This window comes from Eptatretus burgeri, chromosome 5, assembly GCF_056783735.1.
Source record: "Eptatretus burgeri isolate ZD-2024b chromosome 5, Ebu_testis_v1, whole genome shotgun sequence".
In the NCBI taxonomy this organism is placed as follows: domain Eukaryota; kingdom Metazoa; phylum Chordata; class Myxini; order Myxiniformes; family Myxinidae; genus Eptatretus; species Eptatretus burgeri.
Genome location: NC_140965.1, coordinates 101,156,024 through 101,176,030, shown reverse-complemented (window position 1 = coordinate 101,176,030; position 20,007 = coordinate 101,156,024). Strand labels below are relative to the sequence as shown.

Genomic DNA, 20,007 nt, shown 5'->3' with positions numbered 1-20,007 from the left:
CGGCAAGTCCCATTCGCCGTTCTCTGGCAACGGCCTATGAAAAGGTCTCATAAGAAAGATTTTGGTTTCCAAAGCTGAAAGCAGTTGGTCATTGTTGAAATAAATACCACCCTTGGCCGGTCCAGGATCAGATATTTACTGGAAGCAATAACTGCCAGAGCATCACCCATTGTTTAGAAATCAGAGTCGGTTTGGCTTTCTTACATTGGAGAAGCCACCAACCTTCGCTAGTGACTATTGACTCACAGCGGTAAACAGGATCTTCAGACAAGTGAGTTGGGTGCAGACTTCTGTTTCTTGCACGCCATCTGCCAGACATTTCTATGATGATAAAGAAAACATCCAGACGTGTAGGTGTGGCGAGAGGAGTAATGTTTACAACACTGATGATCGAGCAAGGGGTAGCCCTGCCTTTCTGTTCATGCGAGCATAAAGTAATGTCTTCGCGAGCAGTTGGAGATCAAAAAGAAGAAGCCAGTGACATTATAGAAGATGAGGTCATGGGGAAGAGCAGGTTGGTACACCATACAGCAGGTTGGTATGGAGCATTGGCACATGAAGACCACAGCTGAATGCTGATGAACGAGAGCATGGGTTCAACCTCTTGAAGCCCAAAGGTGACACATGCAGTAAAGGGATGGGACCCAGGTGATACTGCAATACATGACAGGCCTTTCTGCCATGTGGCAGCCCGAGGGCACAATAGGCAGTGCCACATAAAGTGGCCATGAGTAGGTGGCTCTAATTATAATTATCAGAGAAACCAAGCCATGTTGCTTCCTTCTACCCCCTTTCAATGTCAGCATAATTAACAAGCTGAAATTGATGTTTCAGACAACAGCTTGGTCCAGGACACTAAGTTCCCGGAACGTAATATCTAAAACAGTCCCGGATGAAGATCACTCAGTGGTGGAAACGCCAGAGCTGAGTCTCACTTGCTGGGAAGCTACTCTACTGGTGTTTTCCTCATTTTTGAACGTGTTCTTAAAATAGATGCTTCACTAACTCTTCATGTACCTTTAGTGTAGTGTACCATAGTGGTAAAATTTTTTTAGTGTACACTAAAATAGTGTACCTTTAAGATACCGTATCTTTAAAATTCGCCCTGACGTGAGATTCTAAATCTCGAAATTAAATTTTTAATATCCACTCAGATTAATTTCCAACGATCTCAAAATGCTGATTACAAACATTCAAATGTTTTTTTCTGCTTGAACTCACGATGTGCTGTCTTCACCGTAAAGTGAGTACGAAATTTCCCTGAAATCACCGGAATCTGGATCTGTGGCCTGAAAGAAAACCTTGGTATCAGCATTAAGAACAACAAGGCATATTGTTAATTTAACACACGCACAACACTCACCCTCATTTCCTTACTTTGAAATTACATCAAGTAATGAACGAAAAATTCTAACATTTCCTGCAAACATCTAGTGTGTTGCGATATCGCCCTCTCGTGGACAGGAAAGAACCTCCTCAAAATGTTTTGGGCCATTTTGTTTCGGACAACAAGCGTGTTTTGGTTCAAAAATAATTAACACTGTTGGAGTACAAAAAATTGAGCGGGTGTTTAAATGGAGAAGTAAAGAAAGGGTTAATTTGTCCTTTTTGAGCGATCGCCTTCCTGTGTGTTGGTCTTCGTGGGGTGCCACCAAAACTGATCGATCTGATGTCTGAGCTCTACTCTGGTACTGAGAGTGCTGTGAAGTGTGGTGGTACCATCTCTGACTTATTTCCAGTTGTTATTGGAGTTTGTCAGGGATGTGTACTTGCCCCCACACTTTTCAGCACTTGTATGGACTGGATTTTAGGGAGGATGTCGGAGAGATCAAGCTGCGCGGCATCGTTTGGGAATGTCAAGATCTCGGACCTTGATTTCGCAGATGATGCAGTCATCTTTGCGGAAACTTTAGATATCCTTTTGGGGGCCCTCGAGGTGCTGAATGAGGAGTCAGAGCCGCTGGGATTACGGGTTTCTTGGGTCAAAACTAAGATCCAGGCTTTCAATGACATTTTGGATGCTGCTGTCCTGTCTGTGTCTGTTTGTGGTGAGGATGTTGAGGTCGTGGAGAGATTCACTTACCTTGGCAGTGATATTCATGTCTCTGCTGGCTGTGAGTCAGAGGTCAATAGACGTCTGGGTCATGCCTGGGGAGTCATGGATTCACTGGATAATGGGGTGTGGCGCTGCCGGTACCTGTGCAGGAGGACGAAAGTCCGAGTCTTCAGGTCCTTGGTGCTTCCAGTCTTGCTCTATGGATGCGAGACTTGGACTATGACCAAGGATCTGAGACGGAGACTTAATTCCTTTGGTACCAGGTCTCTTCGGAGAATCCTTGGCTATTGCTGGTCGGATTTTGTGTCCGACCAGCGGTTGCTGAGAGAGACTCGGATGAGATTTGTTACCTGCATGGTCCGTGAGCATCACTTGCGGCTATATGGACATGTGGCTCGTTTTCCTGACGCTGATCCTGCTCACCAGATTATCTCAGCGAGGGAGTCTCGTGAGTGGAGGAGGCCAATGGGCTGACCACATTCTCCGTGGTTGCAACAGGTTGACCAGCATCTCAAGGAGATGGGGATGAGCCTGGCATCTGCCTGGGGGAAGGCCAGACGGAGGCCCCCGGAGTACTGGCGGAAAGTGGACGCAGCAACGCGCTGTTCTGGCACATGCTCCCATACCTGACCTGACCTTCCTGTAGCTGTTGTCCTCTTCATTTCATCCTTTAAATCGCACTGCCTATCACCTCCTCACACACCCACCTGTTTATATCCATGATCTCTTCTATACTCTGTTCCTCTCCAGGACATTGTTACTTGTTTTTTTAATTTTCCAGGACAACCCCTCCACCTTTGTAGTTTGTGAACTTGCTGTCCTTTTGTGGTTAAGTTACTCCATGAGCCTCGACACTTGTATAAAAAGTGGTGGAGAGATTCAGGTGGAATTGGAAACATTTGGAATTAAAATCAGAACTACATTTAAATCCCGTGGTGACGCACGAAGAGGACATGAGACAGGGTCGATCAGGCTTAACTACAGACTGGGTCGTACAAGACGTTTAACTGCTTTATAACTGGATTATTTTGTTCGTTAATTTTCTTGCAACTTCATGAGAATTCTAAAGGTTATCAGAGAAAATGTACAAAGATACTTAGACACAGGAGGAAGTCAATGGTTCACCATGTCTCTGACTTATCCATAGGTCTGGAAGGATAGTCTGGAGGTACGCAAGGTCCCCTCTGAAATGTCTCGTCTGGGTTCGATTCTTAGCTGATCTATAAACTGTCACTCTAGTGTTTTGTAGGCAGAGCGATTCATCAATGTGTGTGCCGTCCCTCAGATAGATGTTAAACTGGCGTCCTGTCTGCTGGCATTACTTTGTGGACATGAAAGATCCCATGATGACTTTTGCGATGAATAGGTGAATTATCGCAGGTACGCTGAACAAATTCCAATTCCTGCCTTGATGACCAATAGAATGTGGTTTGGTTTTGTTGAAGGTTCCTTTACATCAGATGACACTATATTCTATCTTTGAGTGTGGCTCTTGCCTGGGCAGAAGCTTCCATCCTCTAAAGAAAATCGACCAGGTGGTTCACATGTTTCATGTGAACGGCCTTCTTCAGATATGAAGGGCAACCAATACACACACATCCATTCTCCATTACCTTGATTTATCAACTGACCTGTCATTGACTTGAGGAATTACCTCAATTTTCAACCAAATGGTGACAGGTCATGCTAACCACCATGAGAAAACGGGATCTTTAACATCCATGATCTAAATGTTGTTTCTTAGGTAGCCTCTGGCTGCTGGTGGCATCATTTCTGGAAGTGCAGCTATGCCGCTGATGCAGTGCCGCTGTTACCGGTAAGCTGGTACTCATTTTGATGACCTCGGAAGGATGACGGGCTGAGTCAACCAACCTGGTGTTATTTCAACGGAACAAACAGGAGCTTGAATGGAAGACCCTGGGATCTTAAGTCAGCGACCATAACTATTAAGCCAACACCAGGCCTACGGTTGAAATGAAGATGTATCAACTAGATTTGTGCACCTGTCCAAATGCCGGTGTGTTCTGAAGTGCAGCGCTACCATCTGGCATTGCATCACGACTGACGTTTTCTTCTTTTTGGAGGTTTTAGTCTCCTTATGAGTTCCAATCCAAGAGCAAATAGGTCAGAGGTGAGCACGCTGCGAACCATCACTGAGCCAAACTCCACCAGGTGCTTCATGAAGTCTCCGATCGAACTATTAAACAGCCTGACTCTGCTGTGCCTCTGAAATCCGAAGGGGTTACATTCAGTTAAGCAATTGGTCATCAACTTTTTGTAGTTTTTAAACCAAATGTGAGTTCTCAGACCAAGCTTTTTTAACCTGAGAGTGCAGGAAACACCATAGGGATGGATAAAAACATGATTCTGACGAATTGAACTCACAAGGATGCTGATTATTGAAGAGCTTCCGGGTGAGTTCTCTCGCACACGGGCCACGTAGTGATCACGACTGAAGACCGGAACATTGTCATTGATATCGATGATGTTCACGACAATATCTGCTACAGAGGTGCGTAGTTCCACCGTTTCCATTTGTTCAGCAAGTATCTACAAGCAAGCCAAGTAATCACAGAATAAAGTTCTTATTTTTGGACCACTGAAGTCTTGAAGTATTCTTCACCCCAAATATTTATCCATAAGAGGATGTACAGTTCAGTAATCACTATAATATGCACTTATCACATCTAACACAGTTTTCTTGGAGGTGTATAGGCTTGGTTAAATTGCAAAACTTTGGTTGTTCAACACATTGTGTTCAATAATACTGTCCCACCAGGTTTCAAACAATGTCACTCACCTGAAACTTGATAACACGCCGACGTTCATGATCGATGAAGCTGCCGTTCCTAACGACGATGGAGATTGGGGTCTGGTTAAGAATGACTGCCGGAACGACTTGAAACGTGCCCTCTGATCCCAATATCCGAAGATGGAACTTTGCCTCGCTTGCCTAAGGACACCAGGGTCAAGGTACGTTCTTAGAAAGGGGCCATCTATTTATTACAGAGGCAGATGTTGCAAAGGTTTTTAGCCTCTTCCCTGCCCTCATTCTCCTACTACCCACAATAACGTATATGGGCCAACATCCTTCCTGCCCCCCACCCCATACCCCCAAATATTTGGAGAAACACCAACAGCAGGGCTGAGGGTCAAAATAGAGGGATGTGGGGAGAAGAGAGGGTGTAGGGGAGGATGCATTGGGGTGGACAAATTATTGGTTCACGAAAAAATATTTTCACGAAAAAAATAAGTGACCACTATACTCGTTTTTGTTGTGTGTTGGGTAGTCGATCTCGTCGAAAAGATTTTTTTTTTTCAAAAAAAATATTTTTGAAATTTGTTCTGCCCTTATTATTATCAGTATTTCCGTCGATATGTTTGGCTGTGTCTGTCTGTCCCTCTGTTCGGTCCAGTGCTCAGTTAATACAATGGCGATTTCGATGAAACTTGGTTGGTAGGTTCATACCATGACCTAGATGTGTGCAAATGAGAACCGTTGCTATGGACACCACCATTGCCTAGCAACGGGACTTTGAAATTTTTGAAAAATCATAAAAAATTTATTTTTTCGAAAATCAAAAATCAGGCCACGAGCGACTGTGGGCAGTACATTCAGCCATATTGTCAAAAATTTCCAGCCGGATCCTATGAAAACTGTCGGAGAAGATAGACTTTGAATGAACTCTGGTTGAAAACAATAAAAAAACGAAGTCTGTAATATCTCAGAGATTACGAGTCAGATATACATGAAACTGGTATGGTAGGTTCATGGTATGTCCTAGTTATGTGTGAGAAAGAACCGTTGCTATGGACCCCTCTGTTGCCTAGCAACGGCCGAAAAACCTCAAAATGTAGGGGTATTTTAACGAAAAAACAATCTGCAGCATTAACCTTTGAAGCTGGAATCATGAATTTTCTTGTGCTTAATCCTCAGGTCATTCCCCATCGAACGGGCCCATCACGTCAGGTTCTATTGGTACTACCCATGTCCGCCTCCGGGCTTGTCTGTTGGGTAGTCGATCCAGTCGAAAAAAAAAATTTAATTTTGAAATTTGTTCTACCCTTATTATCAGTTTTTCTGTCTATGTATGGTTGTCTGTCTGTCCCTCTGTTCGGTCCAGTGCTCCATTAATACAATGGCGATTTCGATGAAACTTGGTTGGTAGGTTCATACCATGACCAAGTTGTGTGCAAATGAGAACCGTTGCTATGGACACCACTGTTGCCTAGCAACGGGACTTTGAAGTTTTTGAAAAATCATAAAAAATTTATTTTTTCGAAAATCAAAAATCGGGCCACGAGCGACTGTGGGCAGTACATTCAGCCATGTTGTCAAAAATTTCCAGCTGGATCCTATGAAAACTGTCGGAGAAGATAGACTTTGAATGAACTCTGGTCGAAAACAATAAAAAAACGAAGTCCGTTATATCTCAGAGATTATGAATCAGATATATATGAAACTGGTATGGTAGGTTCATGGTATGTCCTAGTTATGTGTGAGAAAGAGCCGTTGCTATGGACCCCTCTGTTGCCTAGCAACGGCCGAAAAACCTCTAAATGTGGGGGTACTTTAATGAAAAAACAATCTGCAGCATTAACCCTTGAAGCTAGAATCATGAATTTTCTTGTGCTTAATCCTCAGGTCATTCCCCCATCGAACGGGTTCATAGCGTCAGGTTCTATTGGGTAGGCGACTACCCATGTCCGCCTTCTGGCTTGTCTGTATGTCTATCTGTCTGTCTGTCCCGAGCATAGCTCCGTGGGTTTTGATCCGATCCTGATAAAATTTTGGTGGGAGGTTTATATCATGATCTAGTTGTGTTTTTCTGAGAATGGGCGTGTTGCGCCCATTATAGGCGGAACCACGCCCAAAAAACATGTGTTTTTAGGGGGTAGCCGATTTCAATTTGCATATTCTCCGAGGGGGTTTCTCAAATCTGGCAGGGGTTTCGGTATTTGGTTAGCCCAATGGCACCTGCATAGCCCGACGGAGCTCGATTTTTCATTTTTGTCCCAAGGTCAAGGTCACAAGGTCACGAACTTAGAAAATTTCGAATTTTGACATAAAAATCATATGACCGCCCAAACTTTGAGAGCTAGGATGACAATATTTTTTATGCATAATCTTGAGGTCATTCCCCACCTAAAGTTTGAAACCATTTTGCTCTATCACTAACACCTTGCCAGTGGCGCCCCCTTCAAGTTTGTTTTTACGCTGATTTCATCAAAGTATGGATAATCCAAGGAGTGCGAAATGCCATATAGCCTATATGACGTTATCTTGTTCCTGGAATGTTCCAGAGGAAGTTTTGCACCAAAGTTCATAATCCTTGACCTTTGACCTTTAAAGTTCAGGAAGGTCAAATTTTCAAAGTTGTGGGAATCGAACTGGTTTTTCGACCTTCTTCGATGAACTAACTCCAATAAGCTATAGCACGTGTCCTGTTTCCTTATTTTAATATCCACAGCATTGTTTTGTGACCTTTAAAGGTTATGCAAAGGTCAAATTTTGAAAGTTGTTGAACGAAACTGGGTTTCCGACATTTTGCAGCTAATAACCTGTCACTCGTACCACATCATGTTGATCATTTTTATAACTTGGTCAAACATTATCACATTGTCTCATCCTTGACTTCTGAAACAATCTACATCGTCAAATACGGCTCGTGAACCATCGTTGTCTTCAGACTTGTCCTAAGTAGTGTTGGCATTTTTGTCCACAATGCTTCCAGGCATCTGTTTATATTATCCTCTACTACTTACATCCTCCCAGCAAGACATCCTCCCACTCACAGCCACTCTTTGCTTCCGATCACAAAGCCAGTTTGCAATCCAAGCTTTAAAAATGAAATAATTCTCATATCCAGATCCAGATTCGGATCTTCACCAAAAATGAGCCAATTATTTCCTTGTCACACACCCAACGTGTCCACCAAGTTTCGTCCGAATGCGTCCACAACTTTTTGCGATATCGTGCTATCATTTTGGCCCTATCTCTCAATGGTGAAGAAGCACTTTAACAATTCTAGTCATCAGATCAGGATCTGGATCTTTACCAAAATCTAATCAGTTTGTCCTTGTCACACACTGAACCTGTCCACAAAATTTCATCTGGATCCGGCCACAACTTTTTGAGATATCCTGCACAGTCAGACAAACAAACAAACAAGCAGTCAGAGACTAGTACTTACGAAACCCTCAACTTGACCTCTGACCTTGTCTAATAAAAGCTGTCTCTTGAGAAGGTAGCGACACAAACCAGAAGTTTCTACGATGATTCTGTACCAAACCATCAAAAATCGAATGTTTTGGATGTTTGACCTCACTGTGACCTTGACCTTTGACCGATTTTGACCAAAATCTAATCAGCACTAGCCACCACCCTCCTGAATCACGTGGTGTAATTTGACATTGGAAGCTTCTTCCATTCTCGAGTTATCTCTACCAAACCATAAAAAATCTTATATTTGACCTCACCGTGACCTTGACCTTTGACCGATTTTGACCAAAATCTAATCAGCGTTAGCCATCACCCTCCTGAATCACGTGGGGTAATTTGACATTGGTAGCTTCTTCTGTTATCGAGTTATCGTGCCTACAAACAAACACACAAACAGAGGACGGAAGTGATCAATATACTTACGAAATCTTTAGATTTCGGAAGTAACAAGAAGACGTCACGCAGATCACGATACCTGCAAAATCCATAAACCAAATTTGATCTCAAAAATAATTGGTGGTTGAATTCAATGACCAAATATGCAACTCTTCAAATTTCAAGTGAATCGGATGAAAATTGCCAATTTTATTTTAGAATTTTGGCCTATGGTGACCTTTTGGTCTATGTTGACCTCAAAGATGATTGGTGGTTGAATTCAGTGACCCGAAATATAAATCCTCTTCAAATTTCAAGTCAATCTAATGAAAATTGAAGATTTTAGAAATCTCACCGAAGTTGTTGACCTTTGGCCTATGTTGACCTTTTGACCTCAAAGGCAATAGACTTCTTCGTTATGACAAACTCTACCATGTGGTGAAGTTTTGTGAAGATGGGTTTAAAATTGTGACCTGTAGGCGATAAAGACAAACAGACAGACAGACAGACAGACAGACAGACAGACAGACAGACAGACAGACGAACAAAATTGACTGACTAATGTACTTGAAAAATCTTCGATTTTGCAAGTAACAAACAGAAAAGTGTGAAAACACAACCTCCTTCCACCTTCGGTGGCGGAGGTAATTATTATAGCGAACGCAGTGAGCTTCATACTTAACGCGTGCACGTGAGAGAATAGGAAACAACAACAACAACAACAACAACAACAACAACAACAACAACAACAACACAATACCCCTGGCTATTTGGAATCCGTGTTGTTAGCTATGACCTTTTGCTTCTGGTTGTTAAACGCTGTGCGGTGTATAAACACGATTGGGTTTTATTTCTATCTTGTGAATATTACTTAACGCGTGCACATGAGAGAATAGGAAACAACAAAAACAACACAATACCCTGGCAATTGTGAATCCGTGTCGTTGCCTATGACCATTTTGCTTCCGTTTTTTTTTTTAATTCTGGTTTTTTTTGTTTCCGGTTTTTGTCATGGGGAATGATGCATGCTGGGAGATCATGACCGGAAGTGTTTATTTATTTATTCAATTATTTTTTTCCCAAAGTTAATTTTATACTTCCGAAAGTGATTTTTTGTCATGACAGGAAGTGTTTATTTTGTATTTAACATTATAGTCCAGAAGCCAAAATCTGTAGCTAGCCTAGAAAATAGGTTCGCTGCTGATTTCATGTTAGAATGGTGCAACTGGTGTTTTTGAAGAGTCTAGGCATGACCAAGTCTAGTTCCACTTGTTGCCAAGTCTGCATCTGAATATTATGGCCGCCATGACAGTAATCAAAATGGCCGCCATCACATTTAGTGTTTTTCTTACTGCAAATTGTACTAGCCAGAAATTTGTCATGATTGTGAAATACTATGTAATCTGACACGAGGAACACTATTTTGTGCTTTATTTTTGTACTGGATCACAACTTTTCACATAATTGACAACTTAAAGACGAAATTGAAAATGCACATACGAGCAACAAATGTGAAAAAGAAAATGTTTCGCACTATTGATGGAGATGGGTTTACAGTCAGTCAAAGGTTATTTCAACAGCTGTCAGATTCTTTCTAACACAAAATTACGTTGCTTTGCAGAAGAGAAAAGTGTTGTGAGAACACCCAAGTACAATTTTCAGAGCTATTGATCGGCTTGTACACTGAACGGGTTCCTACAAAGGGCTTTGCATCCACATGCTTTCGTGCAAGGCAGTCCATTCCGTGTATATTTGCACCGTCGAGTTGAGCATGACCCACGGCATTTGCATGTCATCAGTTCTACACAGTAAGCAGTAATAGGCTGTGCAGTCATGAGTCGCGGCTGAAATGTCTCGTTGCCATCTTTGACGACCTGTTCCCACCCACAGTTCTCAGGTGCAGGTAGATGTGGTTCAGATTCCAAGGCTCTTCTCCACACAAAAGTCTGGTAGTGCACTCGCTTGATGTGTAGAATCAGAGCATCGCGAGTTGGAGGCAGATTCTCAATAGCTTTGGTCAGACTGAGAAACAGATCACATCTTACTCGCTGAATTGAGTTATCTTGGCCATGAGGGTCATAAAGCCTGCAGACAAATGACTCAGCATCTGCAATCACACTCTCATCAGGAATTTCCTCTTTGCCTAGGTTATTCAACAGGTGGGAGTTGTTTTGAAAGACAGCCCATGCAGAGCGCTTTGCAATTCCAGCAAACTGGCTTGTGCTGTCTGAACCTGTCACTGCATGAAATGCCAGAAGTGACTCCCTCTGCGAATCTGGGATATTGATGGAGTCAATGGGAATGTAGTGTTGCTTTTTGGGTGTCCCTGCATTCATCCAGAGAAAGGGACTGAGATGCGGCTGAGAGGCAACAAGGAGAATGAGGACATCAGTGTCCTGAAGCCACATGAATAATGTCTTGGCAGATGCTCAGAACTTTGTTCTTGGTATCTGTCTCATCCGCTTCTTCATTGTCAATCTTGTCAGTGCTGTCACCACCACAAAGAAGCTTTACAAGCATGTACAGGGTTTCAGGTACAATTCGCTCTGCATTTTCTGTGTTCAGTCCACCGATAATGCTATGCCCTGGAGAGTGTTTTACGTCACTGTAAATCTTTATGCCCACTCTGAAGATCCAGCTAAGGATTTCGTTCTCATGATGAGGCAGACTGCACTGGGCCAATTCATCTTCTTCAGAACTTTCACCTTCTTCAGATAAATCATTCACGGCGGTTCTCATGGCAAACTTTGTCACAGTTGAGGACGCAACTATGAGGGGTTTTGTGACATCCAATGGCTGCACGAATGTCACCTTGTCACTACCAAAGTGAACCTCCACTTTCTGCTTGAAATTGTAGCTTTTGTAGACTCCAGCCTCAATTCCAAAATCATTCAATAACAGCATGCTGTAGTGTTCCCAGATGTTTTTCAGGGTAAACACATGTCCCTTCTGCAGCTCTTTCTCAAGCTGGTTCATCACATTTCTGAAACAGATGCTTTCAGGAGACTGGTTTTTCTCTCCACTCTCCTTTTTATACTTTCTGCGAAAAGAAACATAACACTTGAGGTGATATTTACCTTCAGCTGCCATCAAGTCTGAAACACCTGCAAACCTGTGACGCATGGTGGGGTCAAATTGGGCCAAACTAAGCATCCTGGATGATGTGTGATCAAATTCAACATTTGTCAGGACACCAGCTTTTCCAGGAATGTCAGTCTGGCAGAAAGCGCATTTTGACCAATCCATAGTGCTGTGCGTGGATCTTAGTGACTTTGGGACATGGTATTTCCCTGAGGAACCTGATGTTGTGGATATCTCTTCTGCGTAAGTCACAGATTGTGGCTGAATCCTTGACTTCAGTCTGTCTATTTTTTGTGCGTGAGTAAAGTCACTATAGCAGAATTTGTGCCATTGAATCTTTTCGACGTGCTCCGGTACAGAATATTTTCTGATTCTTGAGAATGAGTCAACATATTTAGCGTCATTATATTTCTCTCTTTCTTTGCAACATTCAGCTACAGTTTTCACACCAACGATTGTAGTCTTTCGAAGTGGCGTTGACTTGCTAGTTTTTGAACTGTCCTGGCAAATAAAGCATTTATTCCAGTCTACATGCTCTTCTTCTTCTCGATCCCTTGAACCCCCTGTGAGAAATCTTGCGGCTTTCATTTTTCAGTTAGTCCTGGGTAACAGAAAAACACACAGTTATGTAGTTTAGGTTCATTTTAGAGCAAAGTTGTAAAATTCATTGATTGTGGTTTGTATAATCAGACATTCTAATTAGAGCCTGAACATTTCTTTAAAAATAATATAGTGAAAAACAAGTCATATTATTTTTAGAAAATGGATGGAGCAATGTTTTTTTCTATAGTCCCATCAGCTCAGGCATGCTCAAAGACATGGAAATTGACCCTAATTTTGTAATTTCATGTCAATTTGCGGCTGAAATATGACGAAAAGTGTATTTAATGGCGACCATTTTGTAAACTGTCATGGCGGCCATACTATCCATATCCAGAGTTGGCAACAAGTTGATTCACGTTTCTGTGTGTCTGGACAGTCAATTTACACCTGTTGCACTATTCTAACACGGAATCAGCAGGGTCGTACACTATTCTGCATTGGGCCTCCTGACTATTACCGGGAGTGATTTTGAAACTCTTTCCGAAACTTTTAATTTCTTTTATTCTTGACCAGAAGTGATTGTTTATTTATTCAATTATTTTTTTCCCAAAGTTAATTTTAATAAAGATATCTCCCGCATCATCAAAAAATATTTTTTAATCGTGATTTACATTATTTGATCGCTGATCCCGAATCCAGGCCGAAGTAACCGGAAATTGCGTCAAAATCATCAGCTGTGCGGCGCTTACACGTACCACGGTATAGTTGGCAAGTATACAGTTGTGAACAAGTTTTACGTAAAGTCAGAAGCGAATATAAGAAGAATTCTACGTTCGCTTCTAGGCTTTGCCTATTCCATATTAATAATAAGACTAAGCAACAGCTTTATAAGAGCACTAGATGACCCGTGAGCCTGTTGGGTTCCCGTTGTGACAGCAGTTGATGAAAAAAATAATTTCAAGAAAAAGAAAAGATAGCTCCAGCAAACAATAACACCAAGGTTGTTTGCATTTATCAAATACTCCTGAAGAGTACTTGACTGAATCAGGAAATAATTTTTGAATAATTTTTTTTCGTTTCCCGATTTGAACGAAACTTGATACTGCACACCGCAGGTGAATGATGAGTACATTGGCCCTAAAAGTTTTGCGCTATCATATACCGTTTTGGCTGTATTTCGGGAACATACATACATACATACATACATACATACATACAAAGATGAGAGTTTTAGTAATATATAGATAAAGCAATACCTCAAGGTTCATTCTTGCTCATCAGTTTGCATGAAGGAGCTCTGTTTGAAGGTATTTGATTGCCGGTCTTTGTTACCTCTGGGGAAGAGTTGCTATAACGGGCAGCAACTCGAGCTAAAGGACGGCCTTTAAAGCAGCACTGCAGGAAAGCCATCCAGCTGGCTTTCCCAATAAACCTTGTACAGACATCATGCCAGGAGACGCCGTGGTCCACTTGAGCTAGTACATGGTTATAGAACACACACAACTGTGAATGCAAAAGTATTTGCCAAACAATATCAAGAGATGCGTTTCGATGCATCATTAAACAAAGCAGAGATGATCAAGGATATTAAGCTGTCCGTCTTTTTTGCACAGATTATCCATTTTGCAATTCATATGGATGGGGGCATCTTTCAAGCAAAGGAAACCGAGGAATTAGGAGGATGTCAGGGAGGACAAAACATGAAGACACACATCTAAATTAGTGTCGTTTTGAGGAGATACTGAGATTTACTTACAGTCAATTTTCTTGGCGATCAGCTGGTACGGGAACTTATCACCCAGGATCTGTATTGCCTGAAACACACCGCACACAGTGCACACAGCACACGGTCTGTAAAGTGATGGTGGCAAAGTCTAAACCGAGACCCTTTGAAACGATCAGTTTCACCAAGCTGTCATCACATGAGCACCTTGCGTTACACTTCCATCAAACAAACACACACACACACACACACACACACACACACACACACACACACACACACACACACACACACACACACACACACACACACACACACACACACACACACACACACACACACACACACACACACACACACACACACCAAGTTATTTACTTTCTTGTCATGGACTCTTTTTGCTGCCTTCTCTCAATTGAACCATTTTGTTTGGTTGTTTGGAGAGGAAACCACAGTTGGGTAGAAACACATCAACAACTTGTCTTGCTTGTTATAGTTGGTGCATGTATGAGGTATGATGGCATCACCATTCCAACTATAGCAAGATCCGGACTCGTGAGACCGCTTGGCAGTTCCTCGTGTATCGCCAGCTCCACCCTCTGGTATGCTTTGCCGGTGTGAAAACGGTGATTTGAGTAAAATAAATAAACTACTGTGTAAACAATGTTCTCAAAGTACAAACAAACAATCGGTTAAAAGGTTTGTAATTAATTGCATTTGATTTCCCTGCACAATGTTTGATGAAAATCGCCCATTTAAGTTCGATGGTTATTTAGAAGGGTGCTGAGGGAATCGAACCCGACGAACCCTCGAGTTTGCATCTTTACAATGACAATGAAAGTGCTCGGTTTCACAGCACGTGCAATGTATGACGTCATGTGCTGACCACACAGAATAAAATGATTGAGACAATCACCTCCTTCATCTTGTTGTCATTTCCTGTGACGAATGTGATCACCCTCCGGCCCGACGCCATCTCACTGCAAGCAACCTTCCCTCGCCGCCAATGAAACTCACCGACTGACTGCAGCTTCCTGCTCCAGACGCTGTCCCCGCCTTCCGACTATTCCCCGCCTTCTCCATGCTGAATGAGTGAATGACTCCAATTAAGCACGCCCCTTCTCCTCAGGGCGCCCCCTTCTCCTCAGGGCGCCCCCTTCTCCTCAGGGCGCCCCTTCTCCTCAGCGCGCCCCTTCTCCTCAGCGCGCCCCTTCTCCTCAGCGCGCCCCTTCTCCTCAGCGCGCCCCTTCTCCTCAGCGCGCCCCCTTCTCCTCAGCGCGCCCCTTCTCTCAGCGCGCCCCCTTCTCCTCAGCGCGCCCCTTCTCCTCAGCGCGCCCCCTTCTCCTCAGCGCGCCCTTCTCCTCAGCGCGCCCCCATTCTCCCTCAGCGCGCCCCCTTCTCCTCAGCGCGCCCCCATTGTCATCAGCGCTGTCATCGGTGTTCTCCCTCAGCGCGTACATTCTCCTCAGCGCGCCCCCTTCTCCTCATCGCGCCCCCTTCTCCTCAGCGCGCCCCACATTCTCCTCAGCGCGCCCCCTTCTCATCAGCGCCCCATTCATCGGTGGCGCGCCCATTGTCATCGGTGACGCGCCCCCCTTCTCCTCGGTGACCCCGGCCTTCTCATCAGCGCGCCCCCTTCTCCTCAGCGCGCCACCCTTCTCCTCAGCCGCGCCACATTGTCATCAGCGCCCACCCTTCTCCTCAGCGCGCCGGCTTCTCCTCGCGCGCCCCTTCTCCTCCAGCGCGCCCCTTCTGACTGTCATCGCGCCCCTTCTCCCTCAGCGCGTACATTCTCCTCAGCGCGCCCCCTTCTCTCAGCGCGCCCCCTTCTCATCAGCGCGCCCCCTTCTCCTCAGCGCGCCCCCCTTTTGACCTCTCAGCGCGCCCCCTTCTCCTATCAGCGCCCCCCTTCTCCTCAGCGCGCCCCTTCTCCTCAGCGCGCCCCCTTCTCCTCCAGCGCGACCTTCTCCTCAGTGACCCCCTTCTCCTCAGCGCCCCCTTCTCCTCAGCGCCCCCTTCTCCTCATCAGCGCGCCCCCTATCTCCTCAATGGTGGCCCCCTTCTCCTCGGTGGCCCCCCTTCTCCTCAGCGCGCCCCTTCTCCCTCAGCGCGCCCCTTCTCACTCAGCGCAGCCCTTCTCCTCAGAGTACATTATCCTCAGTGGCCCCCTTCCTCCTCATCGGCCCCCTTCTCCTCAGCGCCCCTTCTCCTCAGCGCGCCCCCTTCTCCTCATCGCGCCCCCCTTCGCGCGCCCCCTTCTCCTCCAGCGCGCCCCCTTCTCCTCAGCGGCGCCCCCTTCTCCTCAGCGCCCCCTTCTCCCCTCAGCGCCCCCTTCTCCTCAGCGCGCCCCCTTCTCCTCAGCGCACGCCCCTTCTCCTCCAGCGCCCCCCTTCTCCTCAGCGCGCCCCCTTCTCCTCAGCGCGCCCCTTCTCCTCAGCGCGCCCCCTTCTCCTCAGCGCGCCCCCTTCTCCTCAGCGCGTCCCCCTTCTCCTCAGCGCCCCCTTCTCCTCAGCGCGCCCCCTTCTCCTCAGCGCGCCCCCTTCTCCTCAGCGCGCCCCCTTCTCCTCAGCGCGCCCCCCTTCTCCTCAGCGCGCCACCCTTCTCCTCAGCGCGCCACCCTTCTCCTCAGCGCGCCACCCTTCTCCTCAGCGCCCCCCTTCTCCTCAGCGCGCCCCTTCTCCTCAGCGCGCCCCTTCTCCTCAGCGCGCCCCTTCTCCTCAGCGCGCCCCTTCTCCTCAGCGCGCCCCTTCTCCTCAGCGCGCCCCTTCTCCTCCGCGGGCCCCTTCTCTCAGCGCGCCCCTTCTCCTCAGCGCGCCCCTTCTCCCTCAGCGCGCCCCTTCTCCTCAGCGCGCCCCTTCTCCTCAGCGCGCCCCTTCTCCTCAGCGCGCCCCTTCTCCTCAGCGCGTCCCCCTTCTCCTCAGCGCGTCCCCCTTCTCCTCAGCGCGCCCCTTCTCCTCAGCGCGTCCCCCTTCTCCTCAGCGCGCCCCTTCTCCTCAGCGCGCCCCTTCTCCTCAGCGCGCCCCTTCTCCTCAGCGCGCCCCTTCTCCTCAGCGCGCCCCTTCTCCTCAGCGCGCCCCTTCTCCTCAGCGCGCCCCTTCTCCTCAGCGCGCCTCCCTTCTCGTCAGCGCGTCCCCCTTGTCGTCAGCGCGCGCCCTTCTCCTCAGCGCGCCCCCTTCTCCTCAGCGCGCCCCCTTCTCCTCAGCGCGCCCCCTTCTCCTCAGCGCGTCCCCCTTCTCCTCAGCGCGACCCCGTTCTCCTCAGCGCGTCCCCCTTCTACTCAGCGCGTCCCCCTTTTACTCAGCGCGTCCCCCTTCTCCTCAGCGCGTCCCCCTTCTCCTCAGCGCGTCCCCCTTCTCCTCAGCGCGTCCCCCTTCTCCTCAGCGCGTCCCCCTTCTCCTCAGCGCGTCCCCCTTCTCCCTCAGCGCGTCCCCCTTCTCCTCAGCGCGTCCCCCTTCTCCTCAGCGCGTCCCCCTTCTCCTCAGCGCGTCCCCCTTCTCCTCAGCGCGTCCCCCCTTCTCCTCAGCGCGTCCCCCTTCTCCTCAGCGCGTCCCCCTTCTCCTCAGCGCGTCCCCCTTCTCCTCAGCGCGTCCCCCTTCTCCTCAGCGCGTCCCCCTTCTCCTCAGCGCGTCCCCCTTCTCCTCAGCGCGTCCCCCTTCTCCTCAGCGCGTCCCCCTTCTCCTCAGCGCGCCCCCCTTCTCCTCAGCGCGTCCCCCTTCTCCTCAGCGCGCCCCCTTCTCCTCAGCGCGCCCCCTTCTCCTCAGCGTGCCCCTTCTCCTCAGCGCGCCCCCTTCTCCTCAGCGCGCCCCTTCTCCTCAGCGCGCCCCTTCTCCTCAGCGCGCCCCTTCTCCTCAGCGCGCCCCTTCTCCTCAGCGCGCCCCTTCTCCTCAGCGCGCCCCTTCTCCTCAGCGCGCCCCTTCTCCTCAGCGCGCCCCTTCTCCTCAGCGCGCCCCTTCTCCTCAGCGCGCCCCTTCTCCTCAGCGCGCCCCTTCTCCTCAGCGCGCCCCTTCTCCTCAGCGCGCCCCTTTCTCATCAGCGCGCTCCCTTCTCCTCAGCGCGCCCCTTCTCCTCAGCGCGCCCCTTCTCCTCAGCGCGCCCCTTCTCCTCAGCGCGCCCCTTCTCCTCAGCGTGCCCCTTCTCCTCAGCGTGCCCCTTCTCCTCAGCGCGCCCCCTTCTCAGCGCGCCCCCTTCTCAGCGCGCCCCCTTCTCAGCGCGCCCCCTTCTCCTCGGCGTGCCCCCTTCTCCTCGGCGCGCCCCTTCTCCTCGGCGCGCCCCTTCTCCTCGGCGCGCCCCCTTCTCCTCGGCGCGCCCCTTCTCCTCGGCGCGCCCCTTCTCCTCGGCGCGCCCCTTCTCCTCGGCGCGCCCCTTCTCCTCGGCGCGCCCCTTCTCCTCGGCGCGCCCCTTCTCCTCGGCGCGCCCCTTCTCCTCGGCGCGCCCCTTCTCCTCGGCGCGCCCCCTTCTCAGCGCGCCCCCTTCTCAGCGCGCCCCCTCTCCTCAATGCGCCCCCTTTCCTCAACGCGCCCCCTTCTCCTCAAAGCGCCCCCTTCTCAGCGCGCCACTTCTCCTCAGCGCGCCCCATTTCCTCAACGGGCCCCCTTCTCAGCGTGCCCCTTCTCCTCAGCGCACCCCTTCTCCTCCAGGCGCCCCCTTCTCCAGCGCGCCCCTTCTCCTCAGTGTGCCCCTTCTCCTCAGTCTTCCCCTCCTCCTCAGTGTTCCCCTTCTCCTCAGTGTTCCCCTTCTCCTCAGCGCGTCCCCCTTCTCCTCAGCGCGTCCCCCTTCTCCTCAGCGCGTCCCCCTTCTCCTCAGCGCGTCCCCCTTCTCCTCAGCGCGCCCCCCTTCTCAGCGCGCCCCCCTTCTCAGCGCGCCCCCTTCTCCAGCGCGCCCCCCTTCTCCTCGGCGTGCCCCCTTCTCCTCAGCGCGCCCCTTCTCCTCAGCGCGCCCCTTCTCCTCAGCGCGCCCCTTCTCCTCAGCGCGCCCCTTCTCCTCAGCGCGCCCCTTCTCCTCAGCGCGCCCCTTCTCCTCAGCGCGCCCCTTCTCCTCAGCGCGCCCCTTCTCCTCAGCGCGCCCCTTCTCCTCAGCGCGCCCCTTCTCCTCAGCGCGTCCCCCTTCTCCTCAGCGCGTCCCCCTTCTCCTCAGCGCGCCCCTTCTCCTCAGCGCGTCCCCCTTCTCCTCAGCGCGCCCCTTCTCCTCAGCGCGCCCCTTCTCCTCAGCGCGCCCCTTCTCCTCAGCGCGCCCCTTCTCCTCAGCGCGCCCCTTCTCCTCAGCGCGCCCCTTCTCCTCAGCGCGTCCCCCTTCTCCTCAGCGCGTCCCCCTTCTCCTCAGCGCGTCCCCCTTGTCCTCAGCGCGCCCCCTTCTCCTCAGCGCGCCCCCTTCTCCTCAGCGCGCCCCCTTCTCCTCAGCGCGCCCCCTTCTCCTCAGCGCGTCCCCCTTCTCCTCAGCGCGTCCCCCTTCTCCTCAGCGCGTCCCCCCTTCTCCTCAGCGCGTCCCCCTTCTCCTCAGCGCGTCCCCTTCTCCTCAGCGCGTCCCCCTTCTCCTCAGCGCGTCCCCCTTCTCCTCAGCGCGTCCCCCTTCTCCTCAGCGCGTCCCCCTTCTCCTCAGCGCGTCCCCCTTCTCCTCAGCGCGTCCCCCTTCTCCTCAGCGCGTCCCCCTTCTCCTCAGCGCGTCCCCCTTCTCCTCAGCGCGTCCCCCTTCTCCTCAGCGCGTCCCCCTTCTCCTCAGCGCGTCCCCCTTCTCCTCAGCGCGTCCCCCTTCTCCTCAGCGCGTCCCCCTTTCTCCTCAGCGCGTCCCCCTTCTCCTCAGCGCGTCCCCCTTCTCCTCAGCGCGTCCCCCTTCTCCTCAGCGCGTCCCCCTTCTCCTCAGCGCGTCCCCCTTCTCCTCAGCGCGTCCCCCTTCTCCTCCCAGCGTCCCCCTTCTCCTCAGCGCGTCCCCCTTCTCCTCAGCGCGTCCCCCTTCTCATCAGCGCGTCCCCCTTCTCCTCAGCGCGTCCCCCTTCTCCTCAGCGCGTCCCCC

General features: G+C 49.3%; 2 protein-coding genes across 17 annotated transcripts in view; one reads left to right on the top strand and one right to left on the bottom strand.

Annotated features, from left to right (window-relative positions):
- LOC147027062 (uncharacterized) overlaps positions 1 to 20,007 on the top strand; it is a 514,850-nt gene that overhangs the window by 241,789 nt on the left and 253,054 nt on the right. The window lies entirely within an intron of this gene.
- LOC147027067 (cadherin-related family member 1-like) overlaps positions 1 to 20,007 on the bottom strand; it is a 38,407-nt gene that overhangs the window by 14,420 nt on the left and 3,980 nt on the right. The window contains exons 1-6 of one of the 15 annotated variants that reach the window (XM_085883209.1): positions 14,918 to 15,186; positions 14,035 to 14,092; positions 13,535 to 13,753; positions 4,857 to 5,009; positions 4,442 to 4,606; positions 1,222 to 1,289 (exon numbers count right to left, since the gene is read on the bottom strand). In XM_085883209.1, coding sequence (XP_085739335.1) covers positions 1,222 to 1,289; positions 4,442 to 4,606; positions 4,857 to 5,009; positions 13,535 to 13,546 — 398 coding nt within the window. In that variant the 5' untranslated portion in view covers positions 13,547 to 13,753; positions 14,035 to 14,092; positions 14,918 to 15,186. Of the gene's footprint in view, positions 1 to 1,221; positions 1,290 to 4,441; positions 4,607 to 4,856; positions 5,010 to 9,146; positions 12,337 to 13,534; positions 13,782 to 14,034; positions 14,093 to 14,917; positions 15,214 to 20,007 lie in introns of those variants that run through there. The other 14 variants (XM_085883210.1, XM_085883197.1, XM_085883195.1 and 11 more) reach the window with 14 other exon arrangements.